Source organism: Amphibalanus amphitrite, unplaced genomic scaffold (assembly GCF_019059575.1).
Source record: "Amphibalanus amphitrite isolate SeventyFive unplaced genomic scaffold, NRLGWU_Aamphi_draft 000111F_arrow, whole genome shotgun sequence".
In the NCBI taxonomy this organism is placed as follows: domain Eukaryota; kingdom Metazoa; phylum Arthropoda; class Thecostraca; order Balanomorpha; family Balanidae; genus Amphibalanus; species Amphibalanus amphitrite.
In genome coordinates this window covers 52,796-80,324 of record NW_024881606.1, presented here as the reverse complement: position 1 = coordinate 80,324, position 27,529 = coordinate 52,796, and the positions used below count along the sequence as shown (strand labels likewise).

The 27,529-nt window shown below is 54.0% G+C and overlaps 1 protein-coding gene across 2 annotated transcripts in view; it reads left to right on the top strand.

The window, feature by feature from the left end:
* LOC122380987 overlaps positions 1-27,529 on the top strand; it is a 70,111-nt gene that overhangs the window by 29,851 nt on the left and 12,731 nt on the right. For both annotated transcript variants that reach the window (XM_043364637.1, XM_043364638.1), the window contains 18 exons: positions 61-726; positions 1,039-1,263; positions 1,559-1,686; positions 2,059-2,247; positions 2,664-2,917; positions 5,938-6,315; positions 6,804-6,880; positions 8,035-8,174; positions 8,425-8,592; positions 8,966-9,213; positions 9,385-9,626; positions 12,169-12,301; positions 12,732-12,964; positions 16,439-16,550; positions 17,296-17,557; positions 17,887-18,099; positions 18,380-18,653; positions 25,943-26,085. In XM_043364637.1, the coding sequence (XP_043220572.1) occupies positions 61-726; positions 1,039-1,263; positions 1,559-1,686; positions 2,059-2,247; positions 2,664-2,917; positions 5,938-6,315; positions 6,804-6,880; positions 8,035-8,174; positions 8,425-8,592; positions 8,966-9,213; positions 9,385-9,626; positions 12,169-12,301; positions 12,732-12,964; positions 16,439-16,550; positions 17,296-17,557; positions 17,887-18,099; positions 18,380-18,653; positions 25,943-26,085 (4,085 nt within the window). The remainder of the gene's footprint in view (positions 1-60; positions 727-1,038; positions 1,264-1,558; positions 1,687-2,058; positions 2,248-2,663; positions 2,918-5,937; positions 6,316-6,803; positions 6,881-8,034; positions 8,175-8,424; positions 8,593-8,965; positions 9,214-9,384; positions 9,627-12,168; positions 12,302-12,731; positions 12,965-16,438; positions 16,551-17,295; positions 17,558-17,886; positions 18,100-18,379; positions 18,654-25,942; positions 26,086-27,529) is intronic.

The window sequence follows — 27,529 nt, the reverse complement described above, 5'->3', positions numbered from 1 at the left end:
GTGTGAAACCTTGATGTTCTTACAACGTGACATTTGACGCCACCCGCCTTCTTTTCCCAGAATACGAACGACGAGGACTCCATGATCGTGCAGTACATCCTGGGCGAGCGAAAGGGCAAGCGTGAGGTGATTCCTGACGAGCCGCCTGCACCGCCGCCACCGGCCACCAAACAGGAGGGCTCCGAGGCCGCCGGTGCCGAGACTGAGACCAAGACGGCGCCCGCTGCCGACGGAGAGGCCCCGACTGAAGACAAACCGAAACCGGAGGGTGACGAGCAGACCCCGATGGATACCTCGGACGGCTCGGAGCAGCCGAAACCGGCTGAAACCGTCGCTAACGGCTCGGACGATGGAGCCGAGAAGGCGTCAGACGCGACGGCGTCCGGTGACAAGGAGTCAGTCGAGACGGCCGAGAAACCGGCGGACGAAGACGCCAAGCCTGCAGACGGAGACGGGAAGCCGTTGGAAGGGGACGCCAAGCCGACTGACAGCGGCAAGCCGGCGGACGGCACGGTGGCGGTGGCTGAGGCCAAGCCGGCCGACGCGCCGCCCAAGAAGGTCGAGTATGTTGAGATGGACGAGTTCTATGTCAAGTACAAGAACTTCTCGTACCTGCACTGCGAGTGGCGCACGGAGGACGAACTGCTGCGCGGAGATAGACGCATCGCCTCTAAGATCAAACGCTACCAGCAGAAAAAGCAGCAGTCGCAGAACGTACTCGATTTCGTGAGTATCGACAGCGTACTGGCTGGGTCTATCATATCGATGGGCCTGTGGGTTCAAATAATTATTTGTAAGGCCTGAATGCTGTTTAGCTACTTATCTCAATGAGTGACTTACATGTCTGGCACTTAAATATGCAGGATCCTCAGAAAGTTTAGGTCTTAATGATGAGTTCCTCATTTTGCTATATTCTGTATAATTTTGCTTCTTTGATTTATATTTTCTTTTGTTTTCCATTGACCTGTGTCACCCTTTGATGTTATCCTGCAGCTCTGACGCTATTCAATGTTAACCTTTCCAACTCTGTGTTGACAGCTGGACGAGGAGCTGTACAACCCGGACTTTGTGGAGGTGGACCGTGTGCTGGACATGTCCGAGTACACGGACCCCAACACGGGCGACAAGAGCCGGCACTTCCTGGTCAAGTGGCGCTCGCTCTCCTACGAGGACTGCACCTGGGAGCTGGAGGAGGACGTCGACAAGCCAAAGATCGCCAGCTTCCTCAAGTATCGCGAGCCGCCGCCCAAGGAGCAGCGCACGGTGTGTGGACGGGGCGGACACTAATCTTAGGGGAAGAATGTTTACGGGGATGGGTTTAGTTAGAGGCCAAGAGGGTCAGTTATTGGGCGGGAGGGAGTTATTGCCAGGGATGGCATTGCTGTTCAGGGAGGTTGCAGAGAGGGGAGATGATCCGGGAAATGAAACGCCAGACTGTTGTGTTGTTAGAAAGACTTATCTGATAAGAATTGCTAATGTTTTTAATTGCATGTTCAATAATATTTAATATGACGAGTACCGGGTGATCGTTGTATTCATTCGTGACTTTCGTCGACAGAGAAAGAAGCGTCCGAAGGCGTCCGAGTGGACAAAGCTGGACAAGTCTCCGCGCTACAAGAACGACAACGCGCTGCGCGACTACCAGTTGGAGGGTCTCAACTGGCTGACGTTCTCCTACTACAACGGGTGAGTAGTGGCATCATGTCTGAGGACGTATCACTTGTGAAACAGGCTGGAGGCGAGTGGGAGGCTGACAGATTGGGTTGCAAGCTTACAGCTAAATCTACCTAAGATTGACTCCACGAAAAGGCGGTTTGTAGTGCAGAGGATGCTTTGACGTGCAGGTGACAGTAAGGATGTTTTTGGTGCTGTTTGGTGCAAGTGTTTCTTGGCTTCGACGATTTTTTTTCTTGGTCGTTATAGAGTCATGCAATACAGTGTCACGTAATAAGACTGTCGATCTTGAGCACCATCAACGCGAGTTCCAACCAGAGTGATATTCTGTCGACTGTGTCTGTTGACCACGGCCAGACTGACCTCTCCCCGTCTGCCCGGCAGCCACAACTGTATCCTGGCCGACGAGATGGGTCTGGGCAAGACGATCCAGGCGCTGACGTTTGTGCACGCTGTGTACGAGTACGGCATACGCGGTCCGTTCCTGGTGATCGCGCCGCTCTCCACCATCCCCAACTGGCAGCGGGAGTTCGAGGCGTGGACCGACCTCAACGTCATCGTCTACCACGGAACGTGAGTGCTCGACTGAATTGAGGGCGGGCTAGTTCTGAGGGTTTGATTAGTAAAATAGGGAATTATGGCGTAAACCGAGGAATGCGGTTGCTCTGTTTTTAGCTTATGCTTCCCCTTTATATAGCCTTTAGCCTTCCAGTCCTTGCATTTAGTTAGTTATGTCTTATGACGCACTCGTTTTGCTAGGATGACGTTATGGGCGCAAAATGACCTTGGTATTCGGCGCGCCCTAAAGGCCCAATAAACAAACAAACAGTTAACTGGTCTTAGTGTGATGCTTCTGTAATTTCTTAAATTGTACCGTGCCTTACTTCTTTGATCTGTCACGCGATACTTTGAGATTTTATGGGTATATGCGTAAGGAAAGGCCAAGAGTAAGTGGAGCTGATAGACTATCTGTCTTACTGACGTTGCAGGTCGGCCAGCCGGAACATGATCGCCGAGTACGAGCTCTACTTCAAGGACGCCGACGGCAAGCGCATCCCGGACATTTACAAATTCAACGTGTGCATCACCACCTACGAGGTGGTCATCCAGGACTGTCTGGAGCTCAGTGAGGTGCCGTGGCGAGTCTGTGTCATCGACGAGGCGCACCGTCTGAAGAACGCCAACTGCAAGCTGCTGGAGGGTCTGCGCCTGCTGGAGATCGAGCACCGCGTCCTGCTCTCCGGTGGGTGGTTGGATGGAGCGTGGAGAGAGGGTCGCGGGAAGGAAAGGGAGACCAAGTGGGGTATTTACCTTAAGTATTTACCTTAAGTAAAGGTCATTAGGTACCCTTTCGAGTAATCAGACCCTTTACTCAAGAGATGCCTCCTCTTCTTCTGACGAAGACGAGTAGACTGCCATGCTAGGTGAGGCCATACATTGATGGCCACGATGATCATTAGTATGAGAACTTGTAGTTGAACTTTTCAGGCTGGTCCTTCCATTCCTTCCCCAGTCTGTACTTGAACACATCGACATTTGGAGCAACGATGGTGTGGGTTGACAGCTTGTTCCATGTCTGAGTTACTCGTGCCGCAAAGAAGGCTTTTCTGGGTCCCAGTTGATGCTGAACTTGAAGTTTTTGATCGTGTCCTCGGGTGACACGGCTGAGAGAGTTCTTGAACATGCTGTTGTGACAACACGGGCACTCTCTTTGGAAGTCCACCTTGTCGAAGCCTTTCAAAATTTTGAAGGTCTCGATGATGTCCGACCGTTTCCGTCGGAATTTCAGAGTAGGTAAATTAAGGCTCCTGAGGCGATCTGAATATGAAAGGTGAGACAGTCCGTTCACCAGCCTTGTTGCCCGCCGCTGCACCTGTTCGAGTGCATCTTTGTCCTTTTTGAACTAATTGGGACTCCATATAACAGTTGCATACTCGAGGTGGGGCCTGACAATGCTTTTGTACAAGGCTTTGAAAATGTCGCTGTCAATGTTTGCAAAGGTATGCTTGATTGCACCAAGAATTCTATTGGCCTTGTTAATCTGGTTAGTGACATGTTTTGAGCAGGATAGCTTCATGTCTATAGTGACTCCCAGGTCCGTTTCCTCACAGACTGCTTCAAGGGTATGTTTGCCTCCACCCATAGTTGTCATGGTATACTCGCTTCCAGGATTTGTTGGTCCTAGATGCATGACCTTGCACTTGAGTGGATGAAAGATCATCTGCATTGTTTTTGCCCAATCTTGCAAAGAGTTGATGTCCTCTTGCAGATTGTGAAGTTCACCATCGCGCTCGTTGATGACTTGGTAGACCTTGGTATCGTCCGCAAACATAGAGATATGACAATTTAAGGGGTCGGGAACATCACAGACAAACATGGAAAACAAGAGAGGCCCGAGCACTGAGCCTTGCGGCACTCCACTTGTTACATACTCCCAGTCTGAGAGTGATCCATTGACGTTCACTCTTTGCCGCCTGCCTGTTAGAAAACTCCTTATCCACTGATGAGTCTTTGCATTCACCCCTAGAGCCTGGACCTGGGCTAGAAGCCGTTCATGGGGCACAGTGTCGAACGCTTTGGCATAGTCCAGAAACACAACATCCACTGGTAAGCTGTGGCTTCGCGCTTCCGTCCAAATATCAAGAGCTTCCAGTAGGTTTGTGACCGTAGATTTCCCTGTGATGAAACCATGTTGTTGGCGAGCGATAAGATTGTTTGTCTTCAGATGAGCGATGATGTCCTCGCATATGATCCTCTCTAGAATCTTGCATAATATTGATGTCAGTGACACTGGTCGGTAGTTCGCGGGATCACTCTTGTCGTATTTTTTAAAGATTGGCGTGACGGTGGCCACCTTCCACTGCCGTGGAACTTCTCCAGTTTCAATACTTTTACAGAACAGAGATGTGATGGGTGTCGCAAGCTGGTCAGCAAGTTCGTGCAAAACACGAGGGTGCATGTTGTCGGGGCCTGGCGATTTATCAATCTTCAGTGTTTTCAGCTTGGCATGGACTCGCTGAACAGTTATCGCAACTTGCATCTGTGCCTCCAAAGGCTTTGGAGCTAGCGTTGGGATCGATGACTTGTCTTCCTTTGTGAAAACGCTTGCGTACTGATGATTCAATATATCAGCCTTGTGCTTGTCGTTAGTTGCCAGTTCACCATTAGCACTACGCAAGTCCGAGATACCACATTTTGATTTCCTGCGACGGTTGACGTAGTTCCAAAACACTTTGTGATTTCCTTTGACTTCTTTAGCCAGCTTCGACTCGAATTCCCGCCTTGCTTTCCTGGTCGCGTGGGTAGCTTCATTTCTTGCCTTGACATAACTTTCGTAATCATTACTGTCCTTGGTGTTCAGAAAACGAACCCAAGCGTGATGTTTTTTCTTCACCATTCTAAGAGCACTCCGATTCATCCACAGGGGATTTCCTCTTTTCGCTTTCTTGTTGGTGTCCAGCTTGGGCACGTACCTATCCATTAAATCCGTGATCGTATGTTCAAGCGTATCTGCCATCTCATGCACAGATTTGCCTTCAAATAGTTCTTGCCAGTCAACGTCCAGTGCTTTCCTCATTTCTTCATAGTTGGCTTTGTGGTAATTCAGTACCGCACTCTTTCTTACTGGAACGTAAGGGACAAACGATATAGCGAATGAGACACTGGCATGATCGCTTGCTCCAACCGGGTCTCCAATTGTCAGTTGTTCCACCAAGTCTCGCTCATTTGTAAAGAGTAGGTCATCGAGAGTAGAGCGCTGTCCATCTCTGTATCTTGTTGGCTCTGTTATATGCTGTAGAAAGTAGGTATCGTGTATACATTCGATAAACTTATGAGCTGGGCTGTTCTGGCTGACACCTTCTGGAACTTCTGGGTCCGGGGTCCAGAATATTTCTGGGTGGTTAAAGTCACCGACTATAACCTTGTGCGAATGATTTGTGGATGCTGCCCAGCCCAGCCAAGGTATGGGTGTAACAGAATCGATGAGCTGACTAGGGATCAGAGAAGAAAATAATGTTCTTTGTGATCGGTCGCTCTTTATTGTCTAGACGCGATGCCATATTATCTTGGCCTACCGGTTATTTGGAACAAATATCAGCCATATTGGTAATAATTCCAGCTGTTTTGTGACAATTATATACAGTGACCGGCTGCTGTGGGCTTTTACTTTCCCGGGAAGACTTCGTTCAAATTGTCACTGTAAATTGTAATAAGGTAACAGCAGCTGGTAGCGAGCTAACACTTACTGGTGTTCTCCCATAGGCACGCCCCTGCAGAACAACATCCGTGAGCTGTACTCGCTGCTCAACTTCCTGGAGCCGCAGCAGTTCGCCTCCGAGGAGCAGTTCAACAGCGAGTTTGGTGAGCTGCGCACCGACGAGCAGGTCAAGAAGCTGCAGGTGCTGCTGAAGCCCATGATGCTGCGACGACTCAAGGAGGACGTGGAGAAGAGCCTGGCGCCCAAGGAAGAGACCATCATCGAGGTGGAGCTGACCAACATCCAGAAAAAGTACTATCGAGGTATCCTGGAGAAGAACTTCTCGTTCCTGGCCAAGGGCTCGTCCTGGTCGAACCTGCCCAACCTGATGAACACCATGATGGAGCTGCGCAAGTGCTGCATTCATCCGTACCTCATCAATGGTGAGTGGGACGGACTGGGAGAGTGTCACACTCGGTGATACATGACAGCGATTGGGACGGGCTGTGAGTTATGTAACTCCAACCAGCTTTTGTAACTGAGATTAGCACAAGACATTAAGGTATGCATTTTGATGTGTACTGTTCATGTTGTTTTCATGGTTTATGGATTTCGTCATTGCAGCTATGCTACACGGCAGATGCTCACTGCAGCTATTATGGTTCTACCTTTTTCAACTGAAACGTTTATTTGTTTGCCTCATGTGTTCCTTGCGATAGTTAAATAGATTGTTAATGCCTAATGTCTAACGCAGGCATCAGGGACAGATAGTTTGCTGAGTGCTGCTGCCGCCCACAGCACGACATTACATCTAGCTGAGCTCCGCTCTGACACCACCTTGGGTGCCCGTCTCAACTATACTCATTTCCTTTTGCTGATTGCTGCCACCGTCCTATCTATCTAACTAAACTCCCTTTCCCTCGGTCTACAGGCGCGGAGGAGCAGATCCAGCACGAACAACGGATGGAGACCAAAGACCAGAGCGGCGTGGAGAACTCCTACTTCCAAGTAAGGTTATACGCCGGCCGCCGGTTGAAACTCTGACTTTGGCGAGTCTATGATGGATATTTTGCGTAGTGCCGCGTGGTACGATGATTTTGTTGCCAATCCGGAATCCGGCATTGGTCTAGCCGAGCACACCGAGGGAAGAATCGAGTTTGACTTGGCTTTACGCCAAGGACAGACATCTGAACAGGATAACGGATGTCAAGAATAGGATCGGGCTCCACAGTGAATCCCTGAAAGACTCCGTGACGGGTGGGAGGCATGGGCCGCTGAGAAACCTCTGACAACTCTGGGACGGTCTGCGTTAACGGAATCAGTGAGCTGTGGTGCATAATATCTAAGGGATACCCAGCGGAAAGACTGGAACTTTGCCGGATCCTGAAAGGTGCGGCCGGTTTCGCAACGGCCGCAGACGCAAACTTGGTGTGGGGTGGGAAAATTATTGCCTTTCTGAGTTGAATCACCACTGAGTTGTGAACGCTGGCGATTTTCTTCAAACATTAACGTCATGCCGGGCGATTTTAGTTTCAGAATTGGTTAGATCAAGTTTGGTAGAAGATGTATCGCTATGGTCATGCTCCACAACTTATGGAATGGCAGAACAGAAATTTGCTTATCCAATTTCCGGCAGATGGTGGTTTCTCAAGTGACGGCTCACTGCGGCATGTATATTTCATGTAACCAAGTGCCCACTGCAAGCTCATGAGCTCATGTGACCGTGATGAACCGTCGGGAGGGGAGGGGAGTGCCCCGCGCCCGCCGCTCAGCCCCGGCACGCCGTACCATGGTGGCGCTGTCGGTAAAGCGCGGGCCACACTGACCTGTCTGGGACCGGTAGTGGTCTGTCAGTGGGCCGGTCGTTGAGGCCGCGCCTCGGACCCCGCCGGTACACGGTTTATATGGCATGGCGCGGGACTTGTGTTTGGCCCTGCGCTTTTGCTGTTTCTTATCATATGCATCAATTCTGATAATTATTGCTGGATCTTGTCCTGATAACCTACTCGGCCGATTTCTGCTCACGTTGAAGCTTGTGTGTGCTATCTGCCATGCTCATTGCCCACGTGTGTAGAACTATGCAGGTATAACAAGTCTCGTTCAGATTTTTGCAAGACTGTACCTTTTGTTCTGACCGCCCGCCCGGTCGTCTGCGCCCCCAGGCGATGGTGCAGAGCGCCGGTAAGCTGGTGCTCGTCGACAAGCTGCTGCCCAAGCTGAAGGCGCAGGGACACCGGGTGCTCATCTTCTCGCAGATGGTCCGCATGCTCGACATCCTCGAGGACTACCTCATCGCCAAAAAGTGAGACACGTAGACGTAGTCACAGGCAATGTTGTGAAAAATACTTGGTTTATGTTGCATGACTTTTCTGCTACAAACAGCTAGGATCTAAGGTCCAATGTTGCTAACGTCGTAACTCGTACATCATAACTCGAAACTCATAACTGAGCTGACGGCGTCGGTACGTTATAACCGTGAATCGTGACTGACTGTGTCAATACGTCTTAACCCGTGACCACGCTGAGCTGACGGTGCCGATCCGCTCCGCCAGGTACCCGTTCGAGCGGATCGACGGCCGGATCCGGGGTGACCTGCGTCAGGCGGCCATCGACCGCTACTGCCGGCCCGACTCTGACCGATTCGTGTTCCTGCTCTGCACCAAGGCTGGCGGACTGGGCATCAACCTGACCGCCGCCGACACCGTCATCATCTATGACAGGTGCGACGAGCGACAGTAGTGGGTCAGGGAGGTGCGGTTGGGGCCTGAGGGTGGCGAGACTGAAAGTAGCCGTTATTGTGCCAAGGACTGAATATCCTTGAATTATAATTAATGTGCTCGATACACCTAGCAATTTTAAAACTCCTATAGTCTATGCACTAGAGTGGCGATAGGTAAGGGCTTTTGCGGTAGCGCTTATCAATTATGCATTACGCATGCCGTATGTTATATAAGAATGAACCGTTATATAAGAAAGAAATTAGGGTAAATAATTTATAAATGCATATTTTGCGTTAACGTCCTGCCATTACCGGGCATGCACGCCAGTGCCGTTCTTTGATGCATTCTTTGACCCGTACCCTTCTTTCGACAGCGACTGGAACCCACAGAACGATCTGCAGGCGCAGGCGCGCTGCCACCGTATCGGCCAGCAGAAGATGGTCAAGGTGTACCGACTCATCACACGCAACACCTACGAACGGGAGATGTTTGACCGGGCCAGTCTCAAGCTGGGTCTCGACAAGGCCGTTCTGCAGAGCATGAACACGGGCCAGAACAAGAGCGGCGTGGATCCCAACAAACAGCTCAGCAAGAAGGAGGTTGAGATCCTTCTAAAGAAGGGTGAGTGACGTAGAGAACGGGTTGGGGTGAATGGTGATGCTAGATCAGCCCTTTCTTGGACTGACTGAATTTTATGGTGTGGTTTGATCAGCGGTTTGGAAGGGGAATGATTGTTTTTCTTTTCGATAAATCTCCACCTCCATGACTGACACTGTCTGACCCTGCCCACAGGTGCGTACGGCGCCCTGATGGATGACGATACGGCGGGTCAACAGTTCTGCGAGGAGGACATCGACCAGATCCTCGAGAAGCGCACACAGGTCATCACCTTCGAGGAGGAGAAGGGCTCCAGCTTTAGCAAGGCCTCCTTCTCGACGGCCGGAAACCGCTCCGATATTGACATTGACGACCCGGACTTTTGGAACAAGTGGGCCAAACGGGCTGAGGTTGGCCAGGACGACACGCCCGCGCAGGTGAGCGAGGGACAGCCGGGGAGAGGGGTGGGGGGACGACCTCGAAGTGGTTAGGTAGCCTAGCTCAGAAATCGGAAGGCGTGGGAGATGATTGTTGATAACTCAAGTTTTGAAGTGGGTGGATGATCCGGTTGAAGTTTTCGATACAACTGTTTGGATGAAAGCTGATTTTACCGGTCGAACTTGGAAAAGGCGAGACGATATTGTATCGGGAAAAGCTCGCGAGACCATGTGGGCTATGATAATTAAATGTTGCATAATTATCGATGGCTAGGAACGATCAGCGGTGAGGTATAAAACGTTCGCTTTGTTTCTCGTTCCTATTATTGTACTCGTATTTACTGTATTACATTCTTTAATCACTCGACATTTGCCGCGGGCTCTATTGATGACCGTTGTCGGGGACATGGGTCTCGAAAGTTCTGGTATTAACCCGCGCCGTGCTGGTGGCCTGAACTTTCCGCCGAGTGCTGGGGGGGGGGCGTTTTCACGCCCCCCCCGTCTAACTCGGCTCCTGGGCCACGTAGCGACACGCGGTAAGCGGCAATCGAAAGAGCGTCAAAAATAAGGACGAAAACACTTCGGTCATTTTTTGGGTCAGGTCAAAGGTCAGGTCACCAGAGGTCACCAAAGGTAAAATGTTGACTATTTCAACATTTTGGAAACTGCCAACGGCTATCTCGGGAACCGATAGAGCTACAGCGCCGCGGAAAAGCGCATTCGATAGCCCTTTTACAGACCTTTCTGAGTAATGTTCTCAAATTTGACCTCAGGTCAACGGTTTAGCCTCTAGAGGGCAAAAACTCCAAAAATAGCCGTTTTTACGAAAAACGTTTTTTCGTCAATAACTTTTGACTCATAAGCGCCATGACATTACTTTTGCCAGCATCGTGTTCCTCTCGTCGAGACGCGTCGAATGAACTATTTGTTGACCTTGAAAGGTCATTTTGAAAATTTGACCTCAGGTCAAGGTCATGACCTGACCGAAAAGGGTCATGTTGCATATCAGTCGATCCGTATCGTCGAGCTGAACACATCTGACGTGTTTTCACCGCTCTAGCACGTCTCTATCAAAAGTTATAGCCAAAAAACTGCTGGCGACCGTTCATGACCTGAGATGACCTCAGGGGCACACAGAGGGGTCACAGGTGCATTTTTCCTATTCAGTGTGTCATGTTTACCTATGAACCGATGTTTGAGAGCGTTTTGAACGATATTCGTCCAAAAGAGGCGCATTTCAATTTTCTCCCATTGACTTATAATGGAGAGGTCGCAAAATTGACCTGACCTTAGGTCACAGATATCAAAAATCCGAGATATACATTTTATACATACTGTTACTCATATCAATCGCTGAAAGTTTCAAAGTGATCGTTCAGTCGGTGTAGCTATAGCGAGCCTTTGAACTTTTTCTGAGGTAAGGTCACTTGACGTGACCTGGTGACCTGACCTTGAACGGCCTAGGTCTGAAATTTTCACAACATGTGCGGAAATGATGTAGGAACACGTGTACCAAAAACGGCGGCGCTGCGCGCCGCCGTTTTTGAGATATTCGCGAAAAACCTGAGGGGGGGGGGGGGGGGCGTAAAAACGCCCCCCCCCAGCACGGCGCGGGTTAATGACCCACCTTCGCCGTCTTTCGTTCAAGTGGGGTGACATGTGGTCGAATGAGCCCAGTGTCGTTGGTGTTATGTAATGGCCTCGGCTCACGAATTATGAAACTGCTGCTGTACATGCACGGCCTTCAAATTCCGTGGTACAGGTCGCTGACGTGGAAGGGTTAGTCTTCTTTTATGACTAATGGGGAGAAATATACACTGGCACGCTATAAGTGCGCTTAGATAAGACACAGTTCTAACAATGTTGGAAGACGTGCTGAGACGCCTTTAGTCCAGCCTTTAAATAGTCTCCTTATAAAACCTCTGGGCTGAATTCAGGGCCCTGTTCATGAAGTCTGCGTCCGTTGCGGCCGGCCGCAGGTTCTAAGCCCCGCCCATTTTTGAAAAGTCATCACTCACTCGGCCGCAGCAGCGTTCCATGAACAGCGTCTGCTGCCGAAATAGTTTCCGACAATTGTTAACTGACGCACACCGCTAGATAATTTGTTTACAAAATCGTCTCCATGACAACACGGCCTGCGCCTATATGACTTCAGTGCGCCAAGTTCAGTGCAATTAGTTTTCTTGCGGCTCGGTGGTCGCTGGATTGCGGCCGCAGCAAGGTGACGTCATACATTCGTCATACTGCATGAGCCCCGCCCCTTTTCGTGACGTAGCAACCCGGCTGATCGCAGCGGCCGCAGCGACCGCCGGGGCTCATGAACAGGGCCCAGTATTGACCTCCAGCATTGGACGCCCTTCATAATAACAGAAAACAAACAAAAAATTGACAAATTTTAACCTGATGCCACTCTCAACACTCCATGCAATTGCATCGTCTGATTATACCATTACCCGGATTAACCTACGTGTTTTTCTTGTTCCACCTTTCCCCAGTTCCGCCCACCCTCACTAACGCCATCCCACCTCTGTGTTGTCCCCAGAACGAGCTGATTGTGGCTGAGCCGCGCCGCCGGAGCCGCATCAAACGCTACGGTCAGGAGGAGGCGCTGCTGCAGAACGTGTCCGACATCGGGAGCAGCTCCGACTCGGACGAGAACAAGGAGAAGGAGGACGGTGAGCGAACGGGAGGACGGTGGGGAGGGGGACAGGTAGGAGGACGGTAAGGGAACGGGAGGACGGTGGAGGGAACGGGAGGAGGACGGCGTTTTTTAGCAGGGAGAGCTCTGGAATAGCTGGCGATTAATAGGGAAAGATGAGCGAACAGCGTTGACCGAACAGAACTGAGCTCAGAAGGAGGACCAGACAAGGAAAGGACCGAGGATATGATAGTGGGACTGGAAGGAAGGGAGGGGTTACGTGTGAGTATGACAACGTTTTGCACGAAGAGATGCCGTTGAGGTGAAAAGCAGAGAAAATTGGCGGCAAGGCATGATTGATCAGTCATCTGGCCTTAGTATTGCAGTATTCTGAAGTATGTCCATTGCCCTGCTTCTCCTGTCCAAACCCATCCCACAGTCCGCTGACGTCACTTCCCCGCCGACAGTGCCGGGCCGGTCCCGTCGCGGTCGCGCGCCGCGCTACCGACCGGACGACGACCTGGACTTCATCACGGGCGAGGGCGCCGTCTGCTACGGCAACTGGACGCGTCACGAGTGCTTCAAGGTGGAGAAACAGCTGTTGGTGTTCGGCTGGGGCCGCTGGACGGAGATCCTGCGACACGGCGGCTTCCGAGACGGCTGGACCGAGGCGCACGTGGAGGACCTGGCACGTCTGGTGGTAAGTGACGCGCTCGCCCCTTCAGGCGAGGAATAGGGAGGGGGCGAGGTCGGGTGATGTTTTTTGTGAGAGGGAGGAATGAAAAGGGTAGAGGCTCTCCGGGCCAAGTGGTATGGGCGTTTGGTGGGCGCTGACTGGGCGGCACCGACTGCGGGTGGGGTGCGAATGGATCTGCTCGTAGCGTTGTCAGCGCGGTCACCAGCTGGGCGCCTTCCGTAATAACGGAACACCCGGGCCGCACGCACAGCCGTTCCGTAATTGGGGGATGTAGTGAATAGTGATGGCCATGAAAATACCTAAAAGACGTCATGGCGAATGAAGTGGTACCAATCGAGTTGAAATACAATCAACAGAGTCCTAAAACATTTTTTACAATATTGTCTTTCAATATTTCCAATATTCATCACAAATGTCTTATTTTCTGAGGATTTTCTTCCACTGTTGTGACACCTTCAGCACTATGGGCGCCATTGCTTCTTTGAAGACTCTAACTTTGACCCCGGACCCGTACTTATTATCGCACTTCTGCTGATCGAGTATCTATGTACACTAGTTCAAAACGCTCTCTTCGGCTGAATTTCGAGCAGAGGCCGCCGATATTGCTGGCCGTGGGCTACACCATACAGAAGCGGCATGCTTAACATAAAGCCTGACCTTGATCCTTAAATTAAGTACGCCTTGGAAAGGTCTTGGAGAGTCCTATCAAATGTCACCTCGCGGGACTTGGTAGGGATCATTGGCTCTTAAGATATCGGTGGTTAGTGGTAAACGCGTTCGGTCATATTAACCCGCGCCCTGCTGGGGGTCCTGGATTTCCACGCCCTGCTGGGGGGGGGGGGTGTTTGAACACCCCCCCCCCTTCTAACTCGGCTCCTGGGCCACGTAGCGATACGCGGAAGGCGGCGTTCGAAAGAGCGTCAAAAATAATGAGGAAATCACTTCGGTCAATTTTTTGGTCAGGTCAAAGGTCAGGTCACCAGAGGTCATTGAAGGCAAAATTTCGTCGATTTCCAGGTCGAATGTCGAAAATTTCCAAGAAGCCAACGCATAACTCGGGAACCAATAGAGCTACAGCGCCGCGGAAAAGCGCATTCGATAGCCCTATTAACGCCCTTTCTGAGTAATTCTCTCAGATTTGACCTACCGTCAACGGTTTTGCCTGCAGGGGGCAAAAACTGCAAAAATAGCCGATTTTTTCGGAAACAGTTTTTCTGCAATAACTTTTGACCCAAGCCTTGTACGAGCTTACTTTTACCGGCATCGTGTTCCTCTCGTCAAGACGCATCGAATGAACTATAACTTGACCTTGAAAGGTCAACTTGAAAATTTGACCTCAGGTCAAGGTCATGACCTGACCGGAAAGGGTCATGTTGCATATCAGTCGATCCGTATCGTCGAGCTGAACACATCTAAGGCGTTTTCATCGCTCTAGCATGCCTCTATCAAAAGTTATTTGCGAAAAACTGTTAGATACCATTTGTGACCTAAGATGACCTCAGGGCATAAACAGGGGTCACGGACACCATTTTCATGTTCAGTGTGTCTAAACCACTTGTAATTCAGTGTTTGGGAGTGTTTATAATGTCTTTCTTCCAAAAGAGGCGCATTTCAATTTTCTCCCATTGACTTATAACGGGGAGGTCGCAAAATTGACCTGACCTTAGGTCATCGATATCAAAATTCTGAGATATACATTTTGTACATGCTATTGCTCTTAGCAATCGCTGAAAGTTTCAAAGCAATCGGTCACTCGGTGTAGCTATGACAGACATTGAAACTTTTTATGAGGTGAGGTCACTTCAAGTGACCTGGTGACCTGACCTTGAATGACCTTGGTCTGAAATTTTCACAACATGTGTAGAATTGATGTATGATAAGGTGTACCAAAAACGGCGGCGCTCCGCGCCGCCGTTTTTGAGATATTCGCGAAAAACCACAAGGGGGGGTGTTCAAACACCCCCCCCCCCAGCAGGGCGCGGGTTAATACCCGAACACGCAAAAACTCTGTCGGCGATGAGATTTGAACCCATGTCCTTCCTCTATATTTTCCAGTCGGAAGTTTTTTTACCCCCAAGGTACCAGTTGGGTATTTGTCGAATGATGCCGAACCAAGCGCCAGTAGTTTTAGAATTGATAGCTCTATCAGTATAGCTTGAAGGTGGCGTACCCACTGATATAATGTAAGACGAGGAAGCCAGCAAAGTCCCAAATCATTGAATTTCACCACCAACCCAATGTTAAAGAGACCCGACTTTGGGTGCTTCTACCCCCCAGGTACCACCTCAGTTTTTAATAAATGCACGATTAGCCGACTGATATTGATAGAGCTTGAAACAAGGAACGTTTTGAGGCTGAAGGTGGCGGTACACATTGCGCCAGTTTTATTTGGGTTCAAGTAAACTTCAATTTTGTACGTTTGTTCAATGGAAAAAAGGTAACGCCAGAACATATCAAAAAGGTCCGTGGCCACGCTGACAACGCTACGTATGATTGGAGGACCGAGGTTATGTTCGTCTGGTGTGCCAGCACGCGGCGCGGATTTTGGCCACGGTGGGGTGTCCAAACTGGGCCGAGTAGCTGGTTATGTTCGTCTGGTGGCCGGGGACCGTACTACTGTCCTGTCGGCGACCGCAGCGGGACGGACGCGGTATGTGCATCTACTAGCGGTGGGCCTCCGCCCGACGTCCTAAGGCCCATATTGATACGACGTCCCCGGGGTCACGGTTCAGCGACTCTGACCGCCTCCTCCGCGGAGCGCCGGTATGGGCAGCTGCTGGGGCAGTGTACTCCCGCAACAGGTGTGCGCCGCGCCCGGCTGTTGGTGTGTCGGAGGCAGACCCCACCCTGTGCCGGCCGCGGTATGGGCAGCTACTGCCGGGTGGGGTACGAACTGCCAGCTGGCTGCTCCGCTCAGCCGCCGGCTGGCCCAGACGGCGGCCGGGTTATGTGCGGCTGCTGCCCATGCACCCCTGGCGGCGCGGCAACCGTGGACATACGTGGATTTGCGGCGCAGGGGCGGAGCGCGAACGGGTGTCGGTCGTCGTCGGGTGGCGGCGGCTGCCGGGTCGGGACTCGGGACGTGGCTGTGCCTTCCGCCGGATGTTGTTTGTAGCAAGATTACTTTAGTTTTTAGGACTGGGTGGGGTATTTGGTCTGATGCCGAGCTGCGTTGACATGGAGTGACGTGGCACTTACATTTTGATTACATTTTGATTGTTACGCTCTGGCTGCATTCTCTGTGCGGTGCCTCCTTTCTTACATTTTAAGTTTTTGGAGCTGATAGATAATTTGTTAGAGACGGCCCAAGTCGCTGATTAGTATTGCATTTTGCTAATTATTTGTTTGTGCGGTTTTCCATATAATGATTCAGATTGCTGACCGTGATAATAAGCGAGCGGTCTTTCTTTCCATTGGGGTTTGAGAGCAGTTTAGACAAATACGAACAATTGTATGACTGGTATTCTCTTTTTTCAGCTGCTCCAGTGCATCAAGGTGTACAAGGGAGATGACAAGATTCGAGGCTTTATCTTTGATCTCATTTCGCCCAGCAACCAGGACACATCGAAGCTGGGACAAAACCATATAGGTGAGTGTTATTTCGGACCCGTCTGCTCCATTCCGTGTAGGTGGGAGATTCAGCACCCCGCCCTCCTTCCCACGCCTCCAGCTAGTTTGAGCGGTGGAGCTGATTTGTGCCGGAGACGGGAGGGGATTGTGTGAGACTGGCTGGAGAGTGGGGAGACGCAGCGACAGACAGCTCTGCCGTATTGATCAGAGAGCGGCCCCCGGCGCGGCGAGCGGCTGATAGATGACCCTGCGTCGGCTGGCCGGCGGATCGGCCGGGCGCGCCGCGATGACAGTGGCGGCGGCCGTAATCGGAGCCGTGCAGCCGCCTGCCCTGCGCCCGCCGCCGGGAGGGCGGTGTTACCGGTGTAATGGGCCGGGGGTCGCCGACGCCGCGCAGGAGACGGCTGCCGGTCGATGGGAAGCGATAGACGCCGGCGACCGGGCGTGTGATACGTGATACGGGCTGTGATAGGTGATACGACGTAGGCCCCGGCGAAAGATGGGAATTGGTGGAATGTAGGTGAATAACATTTCAAGCGTAGTGATCTCGCAAAGTGAACATGCATGATCACTTTTCGAGTCAGTTCTATGGTGACATTTTCCAATGACAACCCTGGAATCCTGATCGGTCATCATGCATCTGTCTCAATTTGCTACTTCAAATTTATTTTTGTTTGTTAGAAGTTTGTTTTGTTTTGTTTGTTTATGCCTGCATCATCAGGCGACACCCTACTGAGCCCCCCCCCCCCTGTTTCCCTCCCCAGCGGGACTGTCGGCACCCGTGCCTCGCGGCCGAAAGGGCAAGAAGAAGCAGCGTGAGGCCAAGATGGTAGCCCAATACATGGAGGAATCCGACTGGAGCAAGGACAAGCGGTACAACACGGAGGTGTACCTGGACCGCAGCTACCACCGCCACCTGAACCGGCACTCCAACAAGGTGCTGCTCCGGGTGCGCATGCTGTTTTACGTGCAGACGGAGATTATCGGCGACCTGGCGCCCAAAATCATGGACAACGTGCCCGTCAGGTGAGTGCTCGCGGCATGGGGATTCTTAGCCTGTCCGGCTGCATTGTTACAGGTCTGCTTCATAAAAATGTTACTGCAATACTCAGCGCAACAGGTTCAATAAATGAAGCATGAACTCGTGGATGAATTTGAATTTATAATTTGATTAATGATTATGCCTTATGGTAATTTTACAGCACCTTCTTCTTTTCATAAGAAATGCGACATTTCTTACATAATTTGAGCGGCTCCCCTATATCGTGTTTCGCTCCACCACGTCTCAATGCTCGATTGTCCCTGCCCCGCGGTAGCATCATGTATCGTAACACTACCCTACCGTGCGCCGGCAGTGAGCTGAACATGCAGACGCCCTGGCTGGACCAGCCGCCGACCGGCTGGTGGGACGCCGATGCCGACCGTTCGCTTCTCGTCGGCACCTACAAGCACGGCTACGAGCGCTACCACCAGATGCGGCTGGACCCTGCGCTGTCGTTCCTGGGGCGCTGCGGTCCTCCCGAGGGCGCCGCGCCTGGCACTGACACGGCCGAGACTGACACGGACGCGTGAGTGACACTGGTGGCGCGGGAGGGGAGGGACTGGCCAGATAATCAGGGAGGGGCGTTGGTGTTTGTATGGTGGAGGGTAGTGGCAGTTGGCATGCCTTGCAACATGCTTGGGATAAGCGTGTGAGGATACAGTGCGGGAATTCCGCCACAGCTGAATGCTAATTCCCAGTTCTTAATTATTTAGGCATTCATTTTCTGTTAGCCTCTTCTGACCAATGTGACGTTCTAGTGATCGCCGTCTTCTAACCTTTGTCTGTCCCCCTATCCCGCTCCACAGCGGACCCGACGACGACCTGGACAAGGAGGACACCATCTCGTCAGCGGTGGCGTCGCCGGCGCCCAGCTCGGACACGACGCGCGCCTCGACACCGGCGCCCTCCACCGCGTCCGAGCAGTCGGCAGTGACGTCTGCCGGCCCGGGTCCGTCCATGTCCGGCGACCGTCTGCCGTTCCCGGCCAACGCCGACCTGAACACGCGTCTCAGACGCATGGTCACCGCCTACCAGCGGAACTATAAGAAGGAGGAGCAGAAAATGCAGGCCCAGGCGCGCGTGAGTGTTATCATGGGATGGGGAGGGTGGGGATGGTGCATGGACGTGGTTGGGTGTAGGGCTGTGTCTGTGTTGAGAAGTATGAAAGGGTGCTAGACGCTGCTCACTGCGCAGCCGTGACTGCGTGAGTGGTGTTTTGTGGTTCGAGTGGTGATGTAGGTGTGAGTGCGTGATGGGATATGTTCCGATGGATGAGTGCGTCTTCTATTTGTGGCATGTTAAGGAACTTATTTGCGGCTGAATGCTTGCTTGAAGCGAGTGGGAGTTGTTCCAGTACGACTGAAAGAAAGCACTGGAACTCTCCCGAAAGCTCCGCTGCTTTTCATCCGAAACGCCGTGTCGAGTTGACCCTGGCTCCTAGAGAGGGCAGTAGTGGTGTTACACGAGAGACTGCAATCAGCTGGGCTCGGCGGGGCCTGCTGGGACAGGAAACTCTGTACTTCCCCGTGAGGCCCTGCCCGAGGGGCCGCGGCGGCCCCTATCATCGAGTCGTGACGTGTCTGCGGGTCAGCTGAGCACTGCAGCAGTCGTGTGTAAGCCCCGCAATCGTGACTCATGACTCAAAGGTTTTCGTTCCACACCCGGCTCCGATTTGAGCTGATGTCGTGAGAGGTATCCGTTCCACCAGCGGGCTCCTATTTGAGCCTCTTTTCTAACAGTTGTTAGACTGCTGGTACCGACGTGGTTACTAAGCATATATCTACATCCAGGCTACAGGCTCACTCAAAACCAGTTCAAACGTCATTTCTTCACCCCGACAAAGTATCCTGACTAATCAGATGCGTTTCGTGGAAACGGTATGCTCCAATCATCACCACCGCTCAGATTTCCGAGCAGAGCAGTTGTTCAGGTGATGTCATTTGTTCCTGGGAGCCAGTGTCCGCCCCTGGTGCCTGTACTGACGTCAGTCGTGCCTGTCAGCGTGTGTCGACTCCGTGTCGCCCTAGTTGTGACGGTGGCGGGGGAGTAGGTCGTCTGTGATGACACGAGTAACCGTACTCCGTAGATAGATCAGTGGTAATGTGATTTCTGAGCCTCTGACAATCGGTCGGCGGGTCGACAAGCGTCCGAACTCGCACGTCGCTTGTTTGCCTTTACAGGGTAGGTAGAATAATCGTTTTTAATGTCAATAATGTAGGTTTATTTTAGTAGTCATATGCTGTCTATGAATATCGTTTAGAAGATGCTCCGGCGCAAGTCCGGTGCATCTTCATTTCTTTTTCTTTCAAATTCGAGGTTAGTCTTCCACTTCAGGCTTCACTGCTCTCAAAATCGGAGTGCCATAGTATCATTCCATAACTGTTACGTTAATTTCTCATGGATATGATGAGATCTTCCGGAAGCATTTTGCCTTTTCATTATTCTTCTGTAACCCAGCAGTTAGTGTCCATTCGATTTTTTTTTTTAAGTTGGCGCTACCAAGCGCATCATAAGCTGATATCACGCGGCACGTCCCCTCCAGAGTCCAGAGTATTCCCCGGCCGTCCCGGCTGCGGCCCGTCCCCCGCGCTGTAACCGGGACGGTACGGCTTCGGTGGCGGCGTGCCGCCCACATCCTGACCCGTTCCGGACAGTCGGGGTGAAAGGCGGGGTGTCGTCCGACAGACTCGCCGGCCGACCGGCCCAGCGGGGGTGCTGGACTGGCTCAGAGAGAGAGATGGGCTCACTGTTGCATTGACAGGCGGTGGCGACAAGATCGGAAGATGGCTGGCTAGCGTGCGGGGACTTCTGGGGTGGATTGTGTAATGAAATCAACATAATGGATCGTAATAGAGCGATTTCTGGGTGCTTTGTAACGAGATGGAGCCTAAATCATTGCTTTTGTGTGATAAAATTTAATCATCGTGTTTTCCTTTTTACATCGGCCTTTACATCGGTGCTTAAATTCAGCAAAGCACTGTGCCGGACGCTGCACCAAAAGTAATTGCACGTCATGTTAACTAGGTGCATCACAGTTTACTGAAACACATACTTTGGTGCTAAAACAACTGAGGCTCATAGGATGCAGAAATAGCCCATCCGCTGCAGCTGCTATTCTTGCGACATTTCGAGGGAGCCTTTTTCGCTCGCGTTGACATACGGCTGGGTTGGTGGTGGACTTCTGTGCTGAGAAATGCTTCTCAAGCAGGGAAATTCAGCACTCATTGAAACTGCTGTACAAATTACTTCAACGATCTCATTTGTGGAAGTGGGATGACAAGACTCCATCTCGTCCACAATAGTTTGAAATGAAAAGTAATTCATATCTGGTTTAACCACTCATGCATCATGCTTTCATTTCATCCTCAAAATTCATCCTTCCTGAATATCGGTACAGCTCGGGTCAAATGGTACATCTTCCACTTCTAACCACAGCATTACCATCGCGGATCTGCAGCACCTATTTCGACAAGTCTGCTGAGAAACCTGTCTATTAATATTCAGCCACCGGTTGGTGAGCCGGTGGCGACTTTGTGCCGGCGTCAGTGGGCACGGCAGGACCGGCCGGCCGGCTGTGGGGATGCCGGCGGCGGCCGTTCGGCAAACCTGGCCGATCAATCAGACACAGGCATCTGTCGCCATTTGGACGGCTCGGGCCAGCTCCCGGATGTAGCTGGTTTGTTGGCCGGAGGGTGGGCGGGCGACTGCAGCGGCCAACGGGAGTGGCGCTGGTTGGTGACGCTCGGGTTGGAGGAAATGATGTGGGGGATCGGTTGACAGCCGGTTGTAAACGAATGACATTTGAGTGCTGGTAAAAGGTGCATCTTTCTCGCTAAATAACTGACCGCTGGTCTCGAACTTTTTGATGCAGGAGTTTGCCTTTATCATTTGTGTGTATTGGTCCATTGGCTGCAGGCTCGGACCATGTTTGTAGCTCTTCCTCGGGTATTATCATCCGTGTTTTGTACAGACCCGGCTACCGTTGTGGCGACAACAATCGTCCGGTTTCACCGACATTGTTTGCACACACCGACCCGGCACACGCGGCGGCGGGCCTGCGACTCGGTTGCACAACGGTCGCCCGATGCCCGCCCGTGTCCCGGTGTGTGGCGTGTGTGCTGTACGGCAGCGACTAATGTCCGTCGGGCTTTCACTCGCTCTGTGACGGTAATTTGACGGGCCCTCTCGCCACCGCCACCGCCACCGCTGCCGCTGCCAAACAAGTTCACAAACAAGCCAGCTGTCCCGCGCCGCGCCTCACATCGCCGTGCTGTGTGAGTCCCTGTCCGCGGGACCCCCTCCCCGTCACCGCCGGAGAGGAGACGCGTTGAGCGCGCGCCGACTGACTGAGCGCCACCTGGCAAACGGCCGGCGCGTTAATTATAAATGAGCCGACCGGCGGCCGGCCGGGCGGCGGACCCACAGACGGACGTATCGACCGAGAGACGGCCGCCGCCGCGCGACCGCGCTGACATCTCAACCGGGCGCCGATCGTGTGGTCCGCCGCCGCCGCCGCCGGCCGGCCGTGCGTGCCGATCGGCTCCGAGCGGCGAGCGGCGGCGGCGCGGGCGGGCGGCCGCGGTCAGTTGAGCGGCCGCCGCCGCCGCCGGTGACACGCTGCCGCGCGCGGACCGATACAGTGGTGTAGTGCTGAGACGTGGGTGATATCTCAGCGCGCTGTAGTGGATGGAAGGCAAGAGAGATGAGCTGTGGCACATAACGAGTGAGTAGCGCCGAGCGCTGGTGTCGGTGTGTTGTGGTGCGGTGGTTGTTTGGGAGGAGCGGGTGAGCTACGGTGGACGGTGCTGCCCCCGCTGTCCGTCTCGCCGAGACGCGCCGCCGTGACGCGGCCACGGCGGAAGTGACGTCACGCTCCGTGCGGCCGGCCGAGAGAGAAAGCCGCCGGCTGGTTGCGGTGCGCTGCGAGCGCCGTGCCGGGGTCGCCGGGCCGTGCAGCGCCGGCCGGCGGCCGGTGGCGCCGCCTCTGCCGGCCCGGGCCCGGCCGCTTTGTCTCGCGTGATGTGCCAGCGGAGGCCGGCGGCGGCGGTCGGTGGGCCGATCCAGAGATGAGGCTGGCGTCGATACGGGGCGGCGACACTGAGCGATCGCCGCTGGCGACGGACCGGACCGCCGGCCGGACCGTATTGTCCGCAGCCGGCTCCCGGTGGCCGACGATGGGCGGACGGAGGCTCCTGCCAGCGGTGGCGCCGAGCCGGCCAGGATGATGTTCGCGGAGATATTTGAAAGACGAGTGTGATGAAGTGGAGATGCCGGGAGAGACGGGCAGAGGTTTTTGGGAAATTTGACGGGAGATTATATGCGCTGGATGATAATCTAAGAGACGTTGGTGTGTGTGTGGATTGAAGTGTGAAATGGGGAGGTTATTTGGAGATGCTACGCGCCGCACAGTGTGGTGCGGCGGATGAGACGGACGCCGACCTCCGACGGATCTGCCGTCAGCCAGGGGTGGAGCTCCGTACAGAGCGGGTGGCGGGGTCGGCGCGGCGGCCGGCGCCGTCACCTCCGGTATTGGTGTAACGACCTGGCGCCGCGCGCCGCCTACAAATGAGACGCTGAGTGACGGCCGGCCCCGGGAGAGGGCGACACGGCGCGGCGGTGGATGGGTGGGGAGGGGTGCTGACGGTGACGGGCGACTGGCACGTCCGCGCAGTGGGATTGGGATCGGAGGCAGCTCTCCGTCCGGCCTATTGATCAGTGGACGGCTGAGGTGGTAGAGCGACACAGGAGGCCACTGTACCACCGCTCATCCGGCGAGCAATTATCGAGTTTCCATGCTCATTGTACCAGGCTGGAGCATGCCCATTTTCACGTGTGGGTATTTTCCCATGGAGTCAATCGGCAAAATATTTGTGAAAAACTGCGAGCAGATTTCGAATTTTACTAACGCTTGGCGGTAAATTCCATACGTAACTATTGACAAGCTTTTCCGGAAATGCCCCCTTGGCCTGAAAATGCCTACCCAGCGCATGCTGGTCATACGTCGGCCTGGTTTGTGACCAGGACTTCATCATTCGAATATGCTGACAATGTTCTGTGCTCAGCGTAAAGTATGCTGGCTCAGGTACGATGGGTAGTTACTTTGGCATACGAGGAGGCTGGGGCAGGTTACGGACTGAATCTGCTAAGTGACATTAACGATTGTTGAAAATTTGATTGCCCTTTAAAACATAATCGAAATTACGTGGTTGTCATAGATGCTGAGATCGTACGCCATATGTTTTATAGTATCATATGCTGTTTTACAGCGTTTGCTCATTAGCGGGGATTGGCACATAAATTCAGCTTGCGAAGATCGAATGATTCGATCGCCCGCGATTATTCGACTGTTGGCGGGCTTACCAGCACCTATCTTCGTCCTTTTCGAACTTCCTTCTTTGCTGATGAGCAATAACATTGTATTATACTTTTAAATACAGTGCAGTGGCTGCCTAATACTCCCTGAGCTTTTGACGCTTGGCTACTCTACCGTCCAAGGCATCTACAACGGGAAGTCGCTTTTCATCGATTTTCTCACGGTAGTGGGTCGTTGTAGGACGTCCTACTCTCCTCAATGAAAAGCATCTCCTTTCCTCATTGTGAACCGCCTATAACACCCGAGGTTGATTGGCTTCTGATATAAGTTGTATTTGAATGATTTTCATGGGAATAACCTCTGTTGACTGAATCATCGGTTGTTGCTCGGGCGGCGGCATTTTTTTTTATTATCATATGTGATGTTATAATACGCTGAGTAGTTCACATCCAGGTCTCGTCAATGCTGAAAACTGAACCTCGTGCGCGCTAACAAACATCATAACAATAATACTTCTGTTGGATTCAGCACTTCGGAAAGCATAGAGCGCCCCTGTGACTGCGGCAGACAGGGACCTCCTCAGCACAGCGGCGGCGGCGGGCGTGTTTGGCTCGCGCTCAGCGGTGGCCGCTGTCACCCTGCCAGTGTGCCACCCCTCAATTCACACGGCCGGCCGCGCAGACCGCCGTGTTGTTTGCCACCGGCCCGGCTGCTCGGCCTATCGGCGGCTATTTATACGCCGGCCGGGCCGGCCGCGGAGTGGCGCGGGCGGCGGGTCGTCTGCCGCCGGCGACATTGGTCACCTGTCGTGCCGGGGCTGATTGACGATCGGCCCGGGAGAGCGGCCGCCGCTCGGGCACCGCTCGGCCCGGCCGATTCGGTCGATCGGCAGCCACTTTGAGCCGCAGCCGACAGTCGCCGCGCCTCCAACGACACCGGCGCTGCTGCGACCCGGCCGTCGCTGCTCCTCCGGCGCGGTGGGCGGGCGACTCATTGGGGTCGGCCCTACCGCCGCCCGCCCCTCCCCGCTGGTATCCGTCGCCGCTGACTCCCGCGCAGGAGACGGTGACAGTGATCCGGGGGCCGACTCGCCGGCGGGCCGATCATCCCGAGTGGATGAACAAATGTGAATTGTCCGGTGGCCAGTGATCAATACACGGCCGGCGGTGGTGCGCGCCGGCGCCGTCCGAGGCCCGAGACGACAGCCACCGCCGCCGAGTGGCCCGGCGCCTGATGGCTGTGTCTCATTAGCGGTGGGCGCCCCCGGTCTGCCCTGCGCGGCGCGGGCTGAGCGGAGGAGGCCGCCCTAGATGGACCGGCCGGAAGGGGAGGGGGCGGCCGGAACTGGCAGAGGGCCGGCTCGGCCGTGGGAGCGAGCCTCGGTGCGAGGCCGCTGGAGATGCGACGAGAGGATGGGTGAGCAAACCGCCCCCGGACCGCCCGCCCGCCGCCTGGCGCCCTCTGTCGAGCAACATGTCAATATGGCCGAGCGGCGGTCGAGGCCGAGCTGAGACATCAGCCCGAATCGTCCGGGTGGTTCACCACGCCGCCGCCCGGCGGCTCCGGCGGCGGCGGCGCGCAGGGGCCGGCGTGGCACGATTGTATTTATGGCCGGTCCAGACGCGCCGCGGCAGCGGTCCGGTGGTATGTAAACGAGGCGGCCCGGCCGGCCGGCCCGGTGCCCGCTGCTGTGATGTTGATCGGACAAACACGCAGCCACTGCCGGTCGAGTACCGCGAGGAGGGAGAGGTGGCAGGGGCGCGGTCAGCCCGGCATAAAGAGGGCGAGGGTAGCGTGCGTCCTGTGGTCGGTCTGATGGAATGTGGCTAGCGGTGAACGAGTATTTTATAGGTTTGAATGCTAAGTGGACAACCGCAGTCTTTTTTTTTCTTGTCTTTGCTACGTGGTGCGATTGGGCAATGACTGCACGACACATGTGGACTGTTGACGCCTTATAGCATTCAAGCCGTAGATACGATTTGGACAGAGTTCCGTTCACATGTTTAGAGCCAATGATTACCTTCTGTATATCTCACCACCTCGTTTCCTTCTGCAGAAGAACGAGCGGCGCGAGAAGATCGAGCAGATCGTCCGCGAGCGGGAGATGCGCAAGCTGGAGCTCTCGCAGAAGCGCTGGACACGACAGGAGGAGGCCAGCTTCCTGCGCGTGGTGGCCGCCTTTGGCGTCGAGTACCACAGGTAGGTTTCCGGGGACCGGGGTGCTGAGCAGCTTGGGTAACGTGTGTGTGCGTGTGTGTGTTGAAATGATGACTGACGATATCTGGTTGCTCTTCCGCGGCTCGGGCTGGTAGCAGCATGTTACAATAGCGGGATGTTGACTGGCGGTTGGTCGGCGGGTCCTTCGGAGTGTTTGTGGGCAATTGTGTTCGACAAGTGCGCAGTGTGGAGGCGGAGACCGGGCTCCCATTACCCGGAAGTTGTTTGCTTCCCGGGGCGCGGCGCAGCCGCTGCTGATTCGCTCCTCGGCGTCGGTCGCGTCTCTGCCGTCGTAGGTGCGACATGCTGCGGGCGGTGCAACTGACGGTAATCGTTTCCCGGCCACAGCTGCGGCTGATGTTTGAGCCTCGTCTCCGCCCACGCTGCCTCCGGCGCCCATTATCCGCCATCTTGTGCCGCCCGTGCTCCCGGCTGCCACCCTCGACACGTGTCCCGCCACTCTGAGTGAGCGCCTCAGCGATCGGACATGTTCAAATGTTTGCTGTCGGTGAGCTAGCGGCGGCCGCACCGTCCGGATATCGGGGTGGAGCCGTGCCGCGCGCCAAGGTCAGGCGCGCCACCTCGCTCCGTCCTGCCGCTCACCGGGCCGCGTGACACTGTATCCCCGGCCCCTCCCTCCGGCCACCGCCGGCCGGCCGGCCGCCAGGCGGTGGGTCGTTCGGCCGTATCAGGCCGCACACACGGCGCTCCACGGACAGAGTTTGAGCGCCGGACAGAGCGGCGAGGCGAGGGTGTCCTTCACCGGACCGCTGCTGTCTGATGTGGCGTGTAATTAGGCGCTGCCTCGCTCCCTCAGTGGCCGCCGGCCGGCTGCGGCGAATTTACTGGCCCGGGCGCGGACGGAGGTGCTCCCAAGCACCGGCCCGACCCGTCGAGTGACCGGGCTTGTTCATTGTTCAGTTAAGGACCGCAGAGTGACGGCTGAGGTCGATCATCGAGAGATGATTTAGTGGAAATATGGTGCGATGCAATGGCGTGTTGACTGATGAGGGCATTGTCCACTTTTGGCGTATCAATTCATGCCACTGGTATCATGCCGAAAATTATTCAGAAATCGCCAGCGTTCCTTCTTTGGTCGTAGCGTCTTCTGATGCCCTACTATCGAAATTTTTCCGTTGCAGCTGTGAGCGTTATGTAACTGCTGGTAGTCATTGCGTCGGCTCTCTTTGTTCTTGAATCTTGGGTTCGGCAGGCGGTCCGCCACGTCCACCCGTTTGTCCGAACACTGTCTGCGGGTATGTGTTATCGCGCTGCTGTTCGCGGTACCCTGTGAACATCTGGCGCGCCTCCCGTCCGGCGGCCTGGCGAGAGGAGCCCGCCGCTGCCCTGCTCGTGTGTGGCCGGCCGGCGCCGAGTGTGCGCGCTCGAACAATGGTGTTTGCCGTGTGGACGCGGCGGGAGGCTG